The sequence below is a fragment of the Magnolia sinica genome, chromosome 18 (genome assembly GCF_029962835.1).
Source record: "Magnolia sinica isolate HGM2019 chromosome 18, MsV1, whole genome shotgun sequence".
In the NCBI taxonomy this organism is placed as follows: domain Eukaryota; kingdom Viridiplantae; phylum Streptophyta; class Magnoliopsida; order Magnoliales; family Magnoliaceae; genus Magnolia; species Magnolia sinica.
Window position 1 is genome coordinate 12,606,101 of NC_080590.1, and position 19,353 is coordinate 12,625,453.

At 39.9% G+C, this 19,353-nt stretch overlaps 2 protein-coding genes across 2 annotated transcripts; both read right to left on the bottom strand.

Annotated features, from left to right (window-relative positions):
• Positions 1–228: 228 nt before the first annotated feature.
• LOC131233268 (probable WRKY transcription factor 74) lies at positions 229–3,651 on the bottom strand. Its single transcript, XM_058229915.1, has 3 exons — positions 2,235–3,651; positions 1,451–1,576; positions 229–702 (listed from the first exon to the last, which is right to left on the bottom strand). The coding sequence occupies exons 1-3, from the start codon at positions 2,993–2,995 to the stop codon at positions 546–548; spliced, it is 1,044 nt and encodes a 347-aa protein (XP_058085898.1). The 5' UTR covers positions 2,996–3,651; the 3' UTR covers positions 229–545.
• A 4,099-nt stretch (positions 3,652–7,750) lies between these two features.
• On the bottom strand, positions 7,751–16,244 carry LOC131232531 (uncharacterized). Its single transcript, XM_058228830.1, has 5 exons — positions 15,946–16,244; positions 13,567–13,787; positions 13,181–13,366; positions 12,537–13,095; positions 7,751–9,432 (listed from the first exon to the last, which is right to left on the bottom strand). The coding sequence occupies exons 2-5, from the start codon at positions 13,771–13,773 to the stop codon at positions 7,898–7,900; spliced, it is 2,487 nt and encodes an 828-aa protein (XP_058084813.1). The 5' UTR covers positions 13,774–13,787; positions 15,946–16,244; the 3' UTR covers positions 7,751–7,897.
• Between the last annotated feature and the right edge of the window lie 3,109 nt (positions 16,245–19,353).

Here is a 19,353-nt window from a genome sequence, read left to right on the forward strand (position 1 = left end):
ACTCAATCATGACAATCATCTTCAGACGCCTCAAAATGCATGAACAAACACACTACTCTGCTGTTGAGGATTCAATCTCAAGACCAGCAAAAAACCCAATAACAGTGCATTTCAGCTCTATGTAGTATGGATGTATGAAAACCCCTTTTAAACAACAAACCGAACAGAAAATCAATGTGAGTAGACCATCGAGAGATCGTAACCTAATCAAATGTCTCTGAGAAGAAATGATTATTAACCTTATTTTGATTAGAAATTATCTTTTACATAGTATCAACTTTGAAAAGCATTGTAGCTGATAATATTCACAATACAAACTCTCGATTTGATCCATTTGTGTCCGTTCATGGCAGACTAAACCAAGGAGGAGAAGCAAAATACGAATTGTACTCACAAATATGGACTGATGAACTTCGGAAGAAGGAAGCTTCTTCTCCATGAAAGCATGTGATTTCAATTTCTAATTCCCAAGTGTAGGTAGAGCCAAAGACAATTGGGATTACCCACCTCTTTTGCTTGGAGGGAAGGTAATCACCATTTTGATTTTATGGATGAAGTATGATGTCGGGCATGGCGAATGTGATTCTTGAGTGGTTGTGATCCCCTTCATATGTCACGATCATCATGCTAGGATCGTCCAAACAGCGTTCTACATGCTTTCTTGCAGGACATCCCCTCATGCTGCTGCACTTGTAATAGCTCCTTGAAAATGAAACACGAGATGCGTCAACTGTCTTTTCTCTGTCTTTTTTTCTTTTTTTTTAATGCATACCAAGAAGCTAATTTTCAGAACAGGATGGTGCTAATGTAATAGAAATTCAGACAGTGGATGCTTCTTGTGTCTGTAAGACTATGAAATCAAGAGGGCACTCCAATCAAGGAATCGCCACCAATAAGATAGAAAAATGCAGAGCATGCTAGTGATATGGAGAGGATTGTGCCTTCCCACTTGGTACCAAATTGAGGTTGTGTTTGGACGCACGAGTGAATTGAATTGTGACCGTTGAAGTTAATTAAGAAAAGAAAGAAAAAAACAATGATTTTCCTAGTATTATAATGGGGAAGTAGCCATCAATTGGCAATCGAATTCCTTTCAAGTCCAACTCGGAAAGTAGCATGATTGCAATTTGGAGCCGAGACAGTCGATATCAATCCTAATGAAATAACAGCATCACAGTATGATTATTTCAACTATGAGATTAATTATCACATTTCAATCCAATATTGGATCCAAACACAACCTGAACTTAATTAACAAGTAATCATTTCTTTCCGCTAGAAAGTTCTGTGCATTCTCTCAATTTCAGTTCTTTTGAAGAAAAGACCGACCCCCCTTTATTTCCCTAATCACTTTCAAATACGTCACAAGTTTCTTGTTTTAGAATAACGCACATTCCTAGGCATCAATCTTATTAGAATTAACTGAGAGTGGTAAGAAGCATTAAGTTACCTTGGATGCGGAGAACCTTTGATGGGCTTTTGCCCATATTTCCTCCATGAGAAATCATCTGAAGGTATATCTGATAATTTGCTACTTACGGCGGGAACTCTGATGGTTCTCTTTATCCTCAGTTTCCTGCTAAAAGGAAAAGAAGTTGAAACAATAACACGGGAAATGGAGGATTTTAAAAAAAAAGGAACAGGCAAATGCCAGTACCATCAGAATACAAAATTCAAAAGATGCAACAGAAATGGCCTTAAAATTGGATTGGTATCCAAGTCAAGGATGAGAAACACCAAAATAAATGCTACATGATTTATCGCTTGTGTCACATTATTAGATGGCAATCAGATAGAAACTGCTTCTTTTTTATTTTCTTTTTTTGGTTCAATCCAGCAACGATTCAGGAGTTACAGCAGTCTAATCTGTTCATCTGGTGGGTTAGATGGCTGTGCCTTTGTATGTCTCCTACAGATGATCTTCATCATTGAATTAGTGTCTTCCAATGGACAATTACAGCCAATGGTTCATATTTAAGGGGGAAACTATGAGATGATTCGCCTCATCCTATGAGGGAGATTTTTGGGGAATCCCATTCACAGCATGGCCCACTGTATGAATGGTTAAGATCACCAAATTCAATCCCAAAATGTATAGTTTGTTGCACCAATCAAATTGCTTCTTGAACATTGATCTTTCCTCTTCTGCATATTCAGTTTCTCTTTCTTGTGTAAGAATTCATCTAATTAAGAAAAAAGAAATCAATAGAACAGAAGAACTCAAAATCACTTGCCTTCGCTTTGAGCAGTGACATCCTCCTGTGGAGGCAGCACATCTAGTACTCGCTTCGTCGCTCTTTCCTCCAAACTTGATCTTGGAAGAGAACATAGAGTAATCATCCTGACCCGTTGGAGCCGACTGAATTGATGACGATGAGTACTGTAATACCCGCTTATCGGTGCTATTTCCATCTAAACTAATTGAGGAAACAAGCGACTGCCCAGAAGGAACTGTCGATGCCTGACTAACACAACCATCCAATCGCAAGAACGAATTCTTCGGAACAACAAAATTGGTTTCAGAATAACAACGCTGTAACATGGAAGGCTGTACTTGTCGATACAACTGAAAACTGCTGGCGTGTGTAAGGACAGGATTTGGGCTATTACTCTGGAGAGGAAGCAATTGCCTGAATTGGGAGTGGCCCTGATTGAAGTGAGTGGGACCGGTGCGTGTAGGGATCGATGAATCAGAGCTGTCCATCAATTCATTTGGATCGACATTAAGGGAATTCGGCAAGGGGCCCTTTCTGATCCTCTTGCGATCCGGCAATGGGCCATCTAGAAGAGAAACTAACTTCCTGAATTCGGCTACTGCACCGTCGGCAATCACACTAAGTTCTTGAATGCTCGTCCCTTGTTTCTGCCCTGAAATACAACTAAAAAGGAAGTGGGCAGATCTGAAGCTGCTCTGAGCAGCTTCATGGACTTTGAAATCCCATTTTGGGGTCATGGGAACACAGACATGTGATGCTTCTTTCATGGTGTAAACCATAATTCAACAGACAAATGCCTGAAACTGAAAATGCCAAGAACAAGACCCCCAAGAACTAACCAAACAGCCATAAAAAACCATATTTTCCATCTCGGTTTTGTTCCCATGATCAACCAAACAAGCCATCGACCTCAAATTTCAAACACCCAAAAGCCAGAAAAAAAAAAAAAAAATTTAAAAATCCAAAATCTACTACTCTCATCAGAAAAGAAACAGAAATCACTTAAAAGAAGAAAAAGAAGAATATTAAAGGCCACAGAATCACAAGTGCTTTCCTTTCTACAACCCACTACCAAAGTTCTAATTTTTCCAATTCAAGAGATGAAAGGCTGAAAAAAAAAAAAAAAAAAACAGTTCTCTCTCAAGAAAGAAAGAAAGAAGAATCCCCACTTAGGAAAGACAATCAAATATCAAGAAAACACAAGATTTTGGAGTAAAAAAGAAGGAGATTGTGGTTGCATGCTTAGATTGCAATTTGCCAGTCTTTTCCACGTATCTTAATTTGAGTTGATAAGCTTTCGGACCAACCACTATACTAGAGGAGGGAATGAGGTGTTGTATTTATGATACTCCACCCATAGTATTATTCTACTCAGATCCTTACTATGCACTAGTGGGTCCCATGGTTTGTTGATCCAGACCGTTATTTTGACAAGATGGACCATGACCCAAATTTCCTCTCAATCCGATAATCCTAACCTTTGCAGTGGTGGCATGCAAATAGACGGTTGTGAACAGAACTGCTAGTATTCAATTTATTAAAGGCAGAAGATAAAATGGGCCAAGCTCCAAAAATCTCCTAGATTGGACAATCCTAACTCTTCAACTGGTGGCCTATAGATAAACGGCTAAGAAAGTGCAGCAACATTCTGCATCCAACCAAGATAAAGCTAAACTTGGTTGGCTAGAATGTTCCAATTTGAAAAATTCCAAGGGTGTGGTCCATTCAGGCCTATTTCCATCACATCAATGGTCATGATCACCAGAACATGGGCCCACCTGAGTGGAGTCATGGATGGAGGACACTGTACACATGTTTGTGTATGGATGACATAATTCCTCAAAGATTCATACAAAAAGCCAGACAGAAATCCAAAGCTTAGGTGGACTTTTTGGGTGTATGTGGTATTATTCCACTAGCCCATGAATCTAATCCACTACCAAAACCAAACCCACATGAGGGTTTTGTTGAGGTCGACATCATCGGCTTGGATTGGCATTATCACATTGGTCACATCTTAAATAAATGCTTATTTTCTAAGGGTGGATCTTGGTGGCCTTGCCTTTTCTTCTCTCTCTCTCTCTCTCTCTCTCTCTCTCTCTCTCTCTCTCTCTTGTTTATTAGATATCTGGGCTAGGGATAGGCTACATGTTATTAAGTTTGCACCTATCCTCTTCACAGCTATCCAGACCATCCAAATTGAGGGTCCCATTCTGAATGGAGGATATGGCCAAAATTACACTGATCAAGGAATCCTGACCATCTAATTAATGATTATTAAATGAACGGTTAAGAGAAAAATGGCGAGTGGTCCAAACTTGAGGGTAAAAATCAGATGTTTGATAATATTGGTTAAGGTTAATTCACAGTTGGATTAGTGATTTGGATGGGTTGGATTATCTTACAACCATGTCATGCGTACGTTTGAAGAGTCCACCATTTTGACTCGGATTGCGGAGTGGAGCACTAGCACACAGCACCCGGTATCGTGTGGTGCTGGGAAAACTCTGTGAGTCACACTATGATGTATGTGTTTTATCCATGCCGTCTATCCCTTTTTACAGCCAATTTTAGAGTACGAGCCCAAAATTGAGGCATATCCAAATCTCAGGTGGAACACACCACAGGAAAAGGTGGTGATTGAATGCTCACCATTAGAAACTTACTACGAACCACTGTAATGTTTATTTGCTATCCAACCTGTTGATTAGGTCACACGGACGTGGATGAAAGGAAAAAACAAATATCAGCTTGATCCAAAACTTTTACAGCCCCCAAGAAGTTTTTTATGGTGGTCTTTCAATCACCACTGTTTCCTTTATTAGTGTAGTCCACCTCATATTTGCATCTCCCACCAAAAATGAGCTTGCATAATGGATGGACGGCGTGGATATGACACATACATCATGATTGGGCCCACAAAGCTTTTCCAGCACCACACAGTACCAACCATAGTTGCCGTGTGCTACACTGCCGAATTCGAGTCCGATTTTTTCAAGGTACAAAATTAGCATAAGAGCCTAACCCTTATGTATTATTTTAAATTTTTTAGCTTAGAACGCACGTGGGGTGCACGTGATAAAAATATGGTATGTTTGGGAATGAAAATTAAAGACTGCTTCCTTTTAAGAATGGTTGCAAAGTTAAAATCTAATGGGTAGGGAATTTAGGAAGTAAAAGGTCCACCTACTTACATGTTGTTGAAAAATTGATATCGAATTTGGTGGGAGTGGTTCATGATTAACTAACATACAGACAGACGGTTGCAAGTTTTCAATCCAATCAGGAGCATCTAGGCATGCATGCTTGCTAAAAAGAGTCACTCCACTGCTGTTATAGTTGCATTGAGACACTTGGACAGTCTCAATCCATAGATCCCTACTATCCATTAGGTCCATCACATATTTCGTTGGCTACCATCCAAACACCACACCATTCAGACAGATGTTAACCATTTAATCAATGGCCTTTAATATGGGTGGTCAAGATTATTTACAAAACGACAATTTTGATCACTTTATTTATTAAGGTCTGTCATATATAGATTGCTTATGATACTGAAGAATTCTTTTGCAGGCAATCGTAGTCATACCATCCATGGCTTGGAAAAGGGATGGCTATCCAATGAATCATTGAATCAGTGCTATTTTTGCATTGCATAGTAGTCCATTAAATGTGTTATGAACTTAAATGAACAGTTTAGATTGATCTATTGGACGGTTTAACTGAATTGATGCAGCTGGGGGCATTAAAATTTGGACACGGATTGCGTGGTGACCCCAACACCAAGCTCGATGGTGGTGTTAGGACATTGTAGGATTTGATTAGGCAGGTTATTCTACCTAACAACTTTCAAATATGCTTTGCATATCTCCACGTCTTACGTGGTTTTGGGATAGGATTAGGTATTACCCGGGACCCGACAATTTGTTAGCCCTGACGTGACGTGGCACCATGTGATTGGCATGCAGATGCCTATCAAAGAAGGGTAGAATACATACTCGACCTGTGAAAGTTGGCAGGCCACCTCTGACAGCTCCTGCAATCAAATTCCGCCATGTCCCAACATCACCTGTGTTGAGGTCACTAGACAATCTGCGTTCCTAAAATTTACAGTGCTTCTGTAGAAGAAATACTTAAATTGGGACATTTCGGAAATAAGTTGTCACAAGATTTCAATTCGAAAAAACAGATTAATGGTTGAGATCTTGCATAATCTCACACAAAAATCAAACATATGGCATAAAGGTTAAGCTCATCCGATCCATGGGATTTATAGGTCATGGTCATCCATTGAGAAGGCCTCACGATGGAAGGTCTGGATCTTTAGATGGTTCCGTAGCATGCTTTTATTATTATTAATAATTTTATTTTATTTTTGGAGCAGCCCATGCACCCCATGCACAAGGTTGTATTACAATGGGTTTTGGCACTTTATTTGGCATCTACAAGTGGATACAGATACAAGCAACAGCTATTTTTGCCATGGCTATCAACAAAATAGAACTATTAGGTATGACATAGAGACTAAAATTTTATTATAACTTACCATTATTTTATAGTTTATGGATTAGGTATTGCTAAGCAAAAAGGGGAAACTTTAACCAAGTCATATGCATAGATTTTGGCCCGTTTGGATGACACCCATTTCATCATTTTTTGTTGGTCCCATGGCGTAAAAAGTGGTGTCAGCACCAGTTGGAATTTCTGCCATTAGACCAGATTGTGAGCGCTTTGTGGCCCACCTGTTCACCTAAAGGATCAGAAAATCAGTGGAGGCCAATTGACAGTGCTTCCTCTGACATTTTGGATCCCCACATTTGTGACACATTGGCACGTGCCCCAGATGATTTTTGCACAACATTTGCCCCAGGGCTGCTTTTACTGCCATGACACTCATTTTGGCAGATACTCCCAAACAAAAAGAAGAAGAAAGGTGTCATCCAAACAAGCCCCTATAATGCACACAATTGCTCTAGCTTTTTCCTTCTTATTTTTCAAAAGTCCATTTGTTTTCTTGTAAGAAAGCGACAGTCGCCAAGACCACACATGCACATATACAAAGATCACACACATTGTGCATTGAGCATGCATGTGTACATGGGATGCGGATTCAGTGGATCCAGGGAAACACCAAGCACTGTGGTTCACTGATATGGCAGGATTTGATTGGGCCACTGACAACTTTCAAGCATGCTTTGCTGATGCCATCTTGGCCCAATCAAATCCCACCACATCAGGGAACCATGGTACTTGGTGGTTCCCCGGATCTACTGAATCAACATCTATGTACATGTATATCGGTGCACCTGTTACAATGCCGAACAGCCAATGATGTTTATGACCTCTGTAATTGACTTTTTTCTACAACAGAAGAGGTCATCTTCCCACCTTGAAAAAAAAAAGTTCTTCAAAAGATTATCCATGCATACCTGCATTGAATATGGATCTTGCCAGTCCCTAATAAAATCAATGCTCCAAAGAGAATGAGTAGAGAAGATCCAAACATGAATTTGCATCCAAGTTCAAGATAGTGGTTGAATTCCTAGTGGTTATTCATGAGTAGTGCCCGGGCACTGGTACATTAATTCATATATCATCCATATTCAGCTCGATGCCTTCGCTGACTTAATGCAAAAAAAAATAAATTAAGTACTGCAGCTCCACACCCACTGGCACTTTCAACATCTCCGGTTACTGCAATAAAGCCTTGACCGCCTGCTTCTTGTGGGCACACACCAGTTCTCCGTACGCACCCTCCGGCACCCATTCTTCCTATACTCATTTGCTCTAATCACCCCACCAATGATATTCATGTCTTCGCAGATTTCATGCCTGGAAAGAGATATAAGACTCGGCAGTATGTCCCTCTGGAAATCTTTCATTCTCCTTCCCCTTCTCAAATTCAAACCACTCGCGTTATCCCCCAATTCCTTCTCCTGGAATGGCATTACTGACGAGGAGTATTCGTCCATGCAGCTTTCCGTTAGCATCAGCGTAATTGACTCATATGAGTCAGAAGAATACTGTGGCTCATCGCTCATTTCCACAATTTCCATCCCTACTGGTCCTGCACTCGCAGGACGATCTAAAGAACTCGCCGTATTTTCTAAAGAAATATTGATGAGGGATTCCGCAGCTCTCCGCATTGCAATGTCTGTCTCTGCTGCTTGTTCTTGCTGCAGCTCATTATGCTCTTGAACCTTCATTTCACAAGATTTCTCCGGTAAACAAGCATATACACCACTTTCTGTCTGTGTGTCCTCCTTATTGGAGGAAGTTTCTGTGACAGCTGACTCTAATTGAGTAGTTCCAGAATCCTCCAAGGCAGAGAGAATTGAGTGTCCCATTTTCTGTTGATTTTCCGCTGCTGATTCAAAGTGCTTTACATTGCATGCATTAGAAACTCTAGAAGTTTTCTCCTCGACAGGGCTAGATATGGAACCCTGAACAACAACATGATTTTCGGGCTGCCTTGAAGATACTGTATCATCACTCTTCTCAGAATCCACTTGCCTGCATTCTGCATCTCCCACTGTTTGGAGCACTTCTGCGCTGCCAAACAGTAAATCCATACAACTATCTTCTATTTTGAAGCCAGGCGTTACAACCAAAGTATCCCTTCTGCCATCACCTTGTGATGGGTCTGTGATTTCCTCTGTCGTTTTGCACAAGCCAGTGGGTGGGAGAGACAGAGAACCATTATCACATGAAAACTCTATCCCAAAGTTACTATGGAGTTCTGGTGCTCCCTCTGGCAACGACTCAAGATCAATAGGGCCCACTTCATTCAGATCATGAATCCACGTATTTTTAGTCAACTTGGCACTTTGTGCAGAAATTTGTGTGCTACTGCACCGTGAAATCTGAGAGACGTGAGAAAGTAAATCAGTGCTCTTATCGACTGAATTTGTTACGATGGAATATGCAGCACTATCTTGAACATTGGCATCGGTATTATTGGAGCATCCATTGCTTGGCATTCTCCAGCAAGTTGTCGCAGGATGAGTGCCGCTATGCGACTCACTGGTCGGTTCAAGGGAGATAACTGATGAGTTTGGCAATGAAGACGGAAACATTGCTGCAGAATCACGCAAAACTGAGGACGACCCATCGACCTGAACTGGATTAAGACGAGCATTTGTTGCTTCATCGGAAGTAGATTGGTGCTTCTGAGTGAAATCAAAAGCGGGACTACTGTCATGTTCATTCCATCCTGCAAAAGAAAATCAAACAAAACAGAAGGGAAATTGTAAAGAACTAAGGCAATGCTTGATCTTTGATCATAAAATAAAAAACATGAATGTTTAGGATTTAAGACAAATGAATGAGGACAACATGGGAAGCAAGAAACCATAGAGGGGGGGGGGGGGGGGGAGGCGGGGGTAGATGATATTATATGCCATAGAGAGGGGTTGACCCTGCTGAAGGACCACTCACATGAGACAGATCAGTTGGAGGAAGAAAGCAAAATAAAGAACACTTCACAGGTCGCAATCTCTTAAATAACCATGTGAGTTAGTAGACCATGTCCATGCCAACCATACAAAAGCCAAATACAAGATGATGGACACATCCAATCTCTTAAATAGAGGTCATTGAGAATGCTGGTGTAGGTTGGCCGCAATTGACAAAGCTCTCACCACCAAAAATGATCTATGATAGGATAGTTTAGATAATAATCTGCTGTATATCTCCTATGTAAACATCAAATCTTAAACAGATTCTGTTGCCCTATGCTTTAAAGTATCTATTCCAAACGACTAGGGGCTCCTTTTCTAGCTAGACAATGGTTTTGCAACAATAATAGCTAGAATGCTGGAAATGCCTTAAATTCTACCCTCATAGGATACTAGTGCAACAATGAAGCTGTGGCGTGGAAAAAGAAATAGAAAAGATTATGACGAAAAACCCACAGTCATGCAATTCAACAAATTTATTTGTAATTTGCAAAACAAAAAAAAAATAAATAAATAAAAAAATAAAATCATAAAGTAGCACATGTTACCATTGGACTCTAGTCAATCCAAACACCATCATCACCTAAGCCTTATCCCAATAAATTAAGGTCGGCTACATGAATCATGTTCCGTCATTCTGGTATACCAAGGGCCAGATATTTGGCTCGACCAATGGTCTTCAAGTCTTTTCTCACTACATCTATCCAACATCCTTTTGGGCCCTCGCCTTGCCCTTTAAGAGCCTTCAACTCGCACCAATTCACTCTTTCTAACTGGCACAGTTCTTGGTCTCCATGGCACAAGACCAGACCATCTAGGTCTACTTTCCCTCATCTTATTACCTAGCAGTACTATTCCTAAGTTCCCTCACAAGCATTCATTTCTGATTCTATCCTTCCTTGTGATATCACTCATCCATCTTAACATCCCCATTTCAGCTACACTCATCTTATAAACATGTTGTTCCTGTTCCTTAAATGCCCAACATTCTGTCTCATAAAGCTTGGCTGGTCTCATAGCTATCATATAAAATTCCCTTTCAGTTTGAGAGGTACAAGATGATCACATAAAATTCCAGACGCGCATCTCTATTTCTTCCACCTAGCTCGAATTCTATGGGCAACAACCTTCTCAATCTCTCCACTCTAATGAATTATTGGCCCAAGATATCGAAAGTGGTCATTTTGGGGAATTTCTTGGTCAGCAATGTTAGCTAATTCCTTGCTTTCACTCTTATTGTTACTAAAATTGCACTCCATATACTCTAATCAATCCGAAATGAGTAAGAATACCCCTCTATAACAAACATCCATTGTCCAAAAAAAATCTTTACGTGCACAAATGAGCAGTGACACATTGAAATCTTTAGGGGCAAGTCATCATGCAGTTATGAGAAGGTAGGAGTCCAGCTGTTGAAAGTCAATGGTGGATAGCAAGCACTAGTAGGTTACCAAATCTGGAATGTGGATATGCATATGACTAGGTTGCAACTGGTTTATTCTTAATTGAGGCGCTTGACCCAACCGTCAACCAGTCCCTACATAAATCTGAGGCAGAAACACTAGAAATTCAGGGAGCTGAGGGCCCAAATAATGCTGCATCTCTTAATTTTATTGTAAGCACTAAGCATTGAGGCATGTCCAACACCATTTTGGGATTCCTTAAAACTAATGTGAAAAATCAAACAGATAGGAAAAAATGGGAGAGCCAAAGCAATACCAGACCCCACTTTCTTTAAGAAAGCAACGTGACTTATTTATTCAGTCAATATTCATTGCATTCTAGGTAGTGTGGACTACGGGTAAACCCAAATACAACCATGGATGTAGGTTCCGAGGATTTTTATAGCTGGGAAGATCACTTGTTGAATAGAATGATTGAATGAAAATCAAGCGACCTAGGTTCAAAACTCATAGCATGATTGGAATGTGATCACAATTGTCCAACTTCAAAAGGCCCTCCTATGTCCTCAAGACTGGGCTTAATCCAAAAATTTATGAATCATTTCTTCTTCTTCTTCTTCTTCTAAGGAATAAGGATTATTTCGTAATTAATGGTGGGTAAAGGTAGAAATTAAGATGAAAAGGCGCTGAATTGACAAGGGGCTCCAGTTTATATTTGGAAGCATGCATCATCATCATCATCATAGCCTTATCCCATTATTTGATGTCAGCTTTACAAATCCTGTTCTTCGGGCCACCAAGTTCCATGCACAAGGCACCCTTTTTTTCTTCTTCTTCTTCTTCTTCTTTTTTTTTTTGCTGTATGGAGGATGCCTCACTTTTAAGAGTGAGAAGTGCAATTTAATACGCCTTCTCTTAAAAGTGCACATTGCAAATTTGAGGCATTTTTCTCGCGCTTTGCTCCAAAGCTGCCTCGAAGTATGCCTAACATGCTTACATAAATAAATTGCAACAATACCTAAACAAACAAAAGGATGCATTGGCTAGATGGTTGAGAAAAATATTTCAAAATGAACATATCCACTTAGGGCCTGTTTTGAATATGAAGAATCCAAGGTAGGGAAATGGAATAATGTAATAGTTACTTTTTCCAACGTTGCAAGCCTCTGGATTCCAATTTTAGTTCTATGTTTGTTTAGCAAACGGAAATCCTAAATTCATCAGACAATAATTACCTGTATCTTTTGCCAATTAAAACATCACTATGGATAAGGAAAATAGTTATTTTGCATAATTAACAGTTTTTTTTGCAATCCAAATAGTAGAAAACGTCAAATCAAGAGGATATATTTTCTTTTCCTGTTGATTCCACCTATCCAAACAGGTCTTTAGTAGCACTAGGCATAGAAAGAGAACAAACTGTCCAGCATATAACCTATCTCATATTAAAGACTCACCTGCATTAAGATCGAAGGATTTCCATTCTCGCCTGCTTTCACTGCTGTCCGCAACAGAATGTTTGAAGAAAGGTTTGTAATCCTGATCTTTCCCTGTTCTTCCTGAAAAGATTGAATCAGACAGGGCTGGCAGCTGCAATCCATGCTTGGTTCCAGAAGGGGTGATTGAAGCCTCAAAATCAATCGAAGAAACAGTTTTGGCCTCCCCATCAGATACTCTTTCTATGGATTCTTCCAAATCAATCACATGTTGGGCATATGAACGGGTGCCTTTGTAGAAATGTCCTCTGCCAGGAACTCCCTTCTTAGTTGCCTCCTTTCCATAACTGAGGGCCAGTTTCAAGTCCTCTGGGTCATCAATGATTTTGCTACAAAGGAAGTCTTTTCTTTCCGAGCATTCATTGACAGATGCTTGTAAATTCCCTGTGCCTTCACTGCCAATGTACTCATCTGCTGGAAGTTGAAGGTCGATAGTTCTTCTCTGAAGCTTATGAAACCTAGAATAGAAGCCTTCGTACTCTACAAACACATCCCCATTTTCTGTTTGTGGTGAGACCATCTGCATGTTATTTTATTTCAGTAAAGATATGACTGCATGTAGTCAATATTTGACTCAATACACCAGACCAGATAGCTTTCTTTACCGTGGACGAGCAAGGCATAGGAAAGATATCCTCTTCCGCTGATCGTTTATATTGAGTTGCCTTTTTATATGAGATTGGGGTTGCTTGTGCGCTTTCTGTCCAAGCAGTAAATTTCTCAAACTCTTTCCGGCTGAGATCATTCATCAAATTCTGCTGTACTTTATACAAACGATGAAGCTCACGGACCTGGGTCATGGTAATGAATTTCAGCCATAACAACCTATAACATAGCCTATGCACTTTATCTTGAAGCAATTTTCTAAAAACAATGATAATCAATAGACCTCCATCCAAAAAATGATTCGAAATAAATTAAAAGAAAAAAAAAAAGAAAAAACCACCGCTTCTAAAGCAGACGCTTTCTACACAGAAATGAGTCATGCTACCTGGTTCCTGAATATTGCCTCATGGCTGAGCATTGTCCGCCTTAAAGCTTCCCTTACAGAATTGGTATATCTTTGCGTGGAATCTCGGTCAAAATGCCCTCCCTTCAGCATCCCATTTTCATAAAATTCAAAGCGAGTTTCTGTTTTCTTATCAGAATTTGCATCATTATGGAGGGTAGAGGCTGGCCAGTATCTTTCACACAGCATCGTAGGCCCTATTCCTGAACAACATAAAGGAATAGAAGTAAGAAGAATGAAAAAGGGAGCAGCATAGAGCCCATGCTATAGAAAATAACCAGAACCAGATAAAGGAAGCCTATTCAATCGTCCCTATAGATCTTTTGCAAGGACAGTAGCATTGATGCAAAGCAACCTCAGCCATATTTTATCATGGTAGCCATCTGAACAAATACAAAAATAGTAGAAGCTGAGCAGTGCTGGTGCCATAATTAGTCACTTTAAATCCTATACATATCAGCCATGTTCTATCACGCTGCTCCTCTTACTCTTCTATGGAAGATAGCCCTACCAAATGGATTAAGGATGCTGAATTATGTGTCCTGTTAGTTATAGGATGAAGGTGAACTGCCCATGTAATTATAAAAAAGTACAAAACAAACTACGCCACTTGATAAACTAGCCACAAAATGGGAACCCCTTTGACGGCTACCAACTTCTTAAAATAGTATCTTATGACACATCAAACAAGAAGAAGTCTGAAAAAATAAGCAGCTGCATAGCATAATGATTAGTAAGGTTGCATTTGGATTCACAATCTTACAATACATCAAACAACGAGGATGACAAAATTAGCAGCTGCTTCGTATTATGATTGGTAAACTTGCATTTGGATTCACAATCAAATCAAATTACGATTGTTTATCCAATTATGTGGGAATAATCAAGTTGTAATTTTGCTCCCATAGCATTCATATCAAGGGCCAGAACTCTAATGAAACATGGATGCAATTTGAGGACTCCTTCCTTATTCCAAATACAAGGAAACACCATTAATGTTTGTTACTTACTGATTAAACTAAATGTTCATAATTCAGTTTGCTTGTGCATCCAAACACAGACGCAGGATTATCTCAGACTACTTTCAAACACTGAAATTAACAAAATGATAAATTGTTAAAGAAGAAGGAAAAAAAAAAAAAAAAACTCTCTTCCAATGCTATCAAAAGCTCTTGTCATTATAGACTACTTAAGAAGATATGTTTTATTAGAACCCCTACCAACAAGAGCAGTTACAAAAATTCCCCAAAACACTAGTCTAACACTTGCTCGAACCAATTCTGCAAAATCAGTGAAGACTGCGAATGATAGGTTCGTGGAAACCATTCCTTGTAATTTATTTTATTTTTTTGAGATAAACCATGGCTTGCGATTAGTAAATGAATCCGCTATATGAAGAGAAACACTCCTTGTAGATATTACCATTGTCAAGTATATTGGCCAATCAACTGCGAATTATGCTCTGTGCGCTCATAAATCATTGGGCAGTCTGGGACCCAATTCAATGGACTGGGACCAGCACCATATTCATATAAAGGCATTGGGATTGCCAATGCAATACCAATCACAAGAATCTTGTCACCCATGTTTGATTTTAGAATAGCATACTCCGCCCCCCATCATTTCCAAAATCTATGTTTTTCCTTTCCTTTTCCTTTCTAGAAAGTAACAAACAATTTCCAAATTCTCTCAGATTTTCCATGAGATGAAAGATCTACAAAGAATGCAAAAAAGAAACCTACGGAAAACCAAAAGAATTATACAAGCATTAGAACTTCCATAAGGGTGCGTTTGGTTTACTGATTGAACTAGATTGCAATAAATCGATTCTGTCAATAGCCAACCACCAAAGCAGGGGCAACACCGTCTTAATAGATGACGACGAGGAAACCCCTAATTGCAATCCGAAGCGATTCAAGTGTAACTAGAAGCAATGGAAATGTCAATTTGGATACGACTCGTCTAGTCCCCCATCGGTCATTTCCTCTTTATCAAATCGGTTGATTGCAATCTATTTCAACTGAGCATCCAAACACCCCAAATCTCAACCGACCATTAAAAAATAAAATCCATGAATCTCCTTCTTACACAACAAGCAAATTTCTTAAAAAACCGAAATCCAGATTGATCCTGTTACATTGCATCAAATTATTGGAAGATTGAGAACAAAACTACGAGAAAATAAAAAAATCCACACGAAAATCAGCATCGACTCGGATTGCATGAGACGCATATCCATAACTTTGCTGATTGATAATAAATAAATAAACATTAGAATCACATATATTTACGAATCTGGTCCTAAATGCAACAGAAACGGAAAACAAAGCATGGCAAAAGGGTAAATAACAGAAACCATACGTGGTATTATGGAAAGAAAGAGCAGCAGGGCAATCTCTCGCGGAGGAACCTGCGATCTCGGCGCGAAATTCTCATATCAGGAGATCTACGTGGAGACGGGAGAGTGAAATGGGCGGAGGAGATTGGAAGAGGAGAAGAGAGAATTCATTGAAGAGAGGGAGAGAGGGGGAAAAAAAAAATTCAGAGAGACTGAAGTATTCAGAAGAGAGGGGGAAGAGAGAAACTTCTGCTGCTGCGATTCCTTCCATGAAAATCAGTCGATTTCTGGGACAGACGACCAGTCAGCACTGAAGCGACAGCTTCCACTGCGGGAAAAGAGAATACTATACGCCCGTATACGTATCGTGAAATTACTAAAGTACCCTTCTGCGTTGATATGATGGTTGGAGTTCTGTTGACGCTACTCGCGCGCGGGAGTAGGGTGCTCGCTGCGATGGGACTGGAATCATCTGCAACACCTGTTTACGTAGTGCGTAAAACAACCCAGGTTCTGTGGGTTGACCATATATTTATGTAAATCTACTCCGTCCATCAGGTGATAAAGGATATTTTAACCGTAAATAAAAAAATTTATTACGTTAAATAACTATTAAGGACCTCACCATTGGTAAAAATGTAAAAATGCTTTTAAAACCGTTAGTGAACTCGGTGTGGTCTGCATAATATTTTTTTCGGGACTAATTCTAAATTTTCACTTCAAAATGGTGTTTTACACCTGATTAACGGGTTTGATGAAATATACACAGCATGGTGGCCCCACATAAACCTATGGTTCGCATCCCATGTCCACTTTCCCCTGTGGTGTGGCCCATTTGAGATGTTTTTATATCTAATTATTTTTTTCAGCTCCTATAATCGAGGATGGAGTCTGATGGACAGAATAGATTTTACATACACAACATGGTGGACCCCACAAGCTGTGGTATTTTACGCGCCGTGTGGAACAGGTGTTTAAGAGGATTCCGGTCCAGCACGAGGTTGGCCGAAGTGGGTTATTTAAGGCTCCGGTAGCTTGCGACGCTTGATACACATGCACTAATAAATTGCACACGTTGCATGCATGCACTCAAACTCAACCACCTAAAATTTTGGAACTAACACTCTCTAAGTAACAAGCCCAAAATTAGATTGTTTGAATAATTTCAACCTCTGATTGGTGGACACTTGTTTTCTAAAACAGGACCGTTGGATATTTTCCATTTTAACCATCCAATAAATGTCCACTAATACGTAGTAAGATAAGCAAATAGGCTTAATTTCTGGTTGGTCATGCATCTAAACTGGTACAATAATTTTAACGGCTTTGATTTAAATTACTAGTATTCTACGTATGCAATATTGGAATTTGTAAATATTTCTAAGTGTCGTCACGCATCACTCTGTCAGGCATCAACGTTTTTCTCTTGTTGACGGTACATTCTCAAGTATTTATAATTTTTACGTCGGGATCGTTATCCGTTGGATCTGAGATCATATTGCAGTGATCAGAACCATTTATTTGATGGGTCGCAATGTATATGTGACATGCCGGGAGAAATATTCAAATAAGACCATCGTATTCATGGTTTGGATCAATGCAACGTGAATCTAGATCCAACGGTTACAGTCTCACGGAGAATATTGGGGGCAAATCTCTTGTCATTACTCCAACCATCAGCAGGCCAACCTATACGTGTGTTTGGTGGGTCAATGTATTTTTTCTTTTCTAGTCTTGAGTATACGCAACCAATGGTACTGCGTGGCATGCAGTTTCTCGGGCCTTGGGATGTACAAGTGAACGGTCTGTTCTTACAGATGAACGGACCAGCTTTGGCACACATGTACCTTATTGCCGCTTGTAGGAATAACACATGTAATAGAGACTTTAACCGTTGGATTTTTCAATCACTCCAGCCATTTATCCACGCATCCCCTTGCATGGGTATTTTCAAAAACCTCTTACAATGAATATTCCAACCCTTGGATTATACATGGATTGTACAAAGGTCGTGCTAACAGCCTATATTCAAAGCAAAAATGCCACCATACGAAATGAGGACCCACTATATAAACGGTCTGGATTATTCGTAGAGGTCCAGGATTCGAAGGCCATGGTCGGGACGAATCGTATTGCTCTCGCGTGTATCCGAGCAAGCTTAATGGGACTATCACTCTCGCGTGTAGGTTTAGCAGATGTGGTGAAATGATGACAGATTGCCCCCCTATTCCTGCAGGTGCGCGCAGGTGGGCGCCTTCAATTACTGGCGTTTGTTCTCTTTCGCATGCCAGTACTGGTAAGAGTTACGGAATCCACCCACCCCTATCAGCGCCACCTGTTTATGTCCAAAGTGGGCCCAGGGATTAAAGGTCATCTGATTGGGTAATTACTTGCCATTAGAAATATAAGAAAAAAAAATGGTAGGAATTGATGGAACGTTAAAACTACGGATACGGATGTTATTGCAAAGTATGTTTGAAAGTTATCCAATCAAGTGATTACCCAATTCGGCCAACCTAAGAATGAATCAATCAAGTGACTACCCATTAACGACCGGTAGTTATAGGCAGTACCTAATATATCCTTTTCAATATAAATTTCAAGGCTGACATATGCACACAGTGCTCATTTGGCAGGCGTTGTCCATACAAAATATTAAGTGCAATCTTTAGCTAAGGGTGCCATGGATGTGGATTCGGTGGATCACAAGGGCACTAGGTTTTTGATGATGTGGTGAGATTTGATTGGGCCTCGTGCTGATTAACTTTCAACTAAAGCGGATTGTCCAATGTACCACACACCACCGACCTCAGTAATGTGTACCTGGCATGCAGTAGGTTTCCAAGTCTGAATGCATTAAGAGCTTAAAGATGATTAAAGTTATGTGGCCACACAATAATAGTATCTTTATTTTTTTTAACAAATGAGTCATATCCAAAGCTCAAATTAACCTCACCACATATAATAGTGAGATAACAATTCTCATTATTAAAATATCCATAAGGCCCACCATAATATTTGTTTCCTACGTGATCTATTTATAAGATTGCACAAACCCCAAAAAGATTTCAAAGGTAGACATTCAATCCCCTACAGCTTTATGTAACGTGGTACACTTAGATCTTTATATCTATCTTATATTTTTGTTCAAGCCTTGCAATGATCTTGCCATATGTACGGACGATTTGGATATACCACATGCCTCATTGTGGGGCCACAGAGTTCGGTGATGTCAACCCACCACCAGGTGGCTCAATTAATTTACGTTACGTCAGTGAACCACAGTACCTGGTGGCCCGTTTGCTTGGCACATTTTCGGATGTGATTCCCTGTGCCACCAGCTACAAAAGCCCCGAACAACCCCCCTTTATGCAATCAGCGTCCCACATTTACTCGGTGCCAACCGGACGCAGATTTCCTCCTAAAGCCTT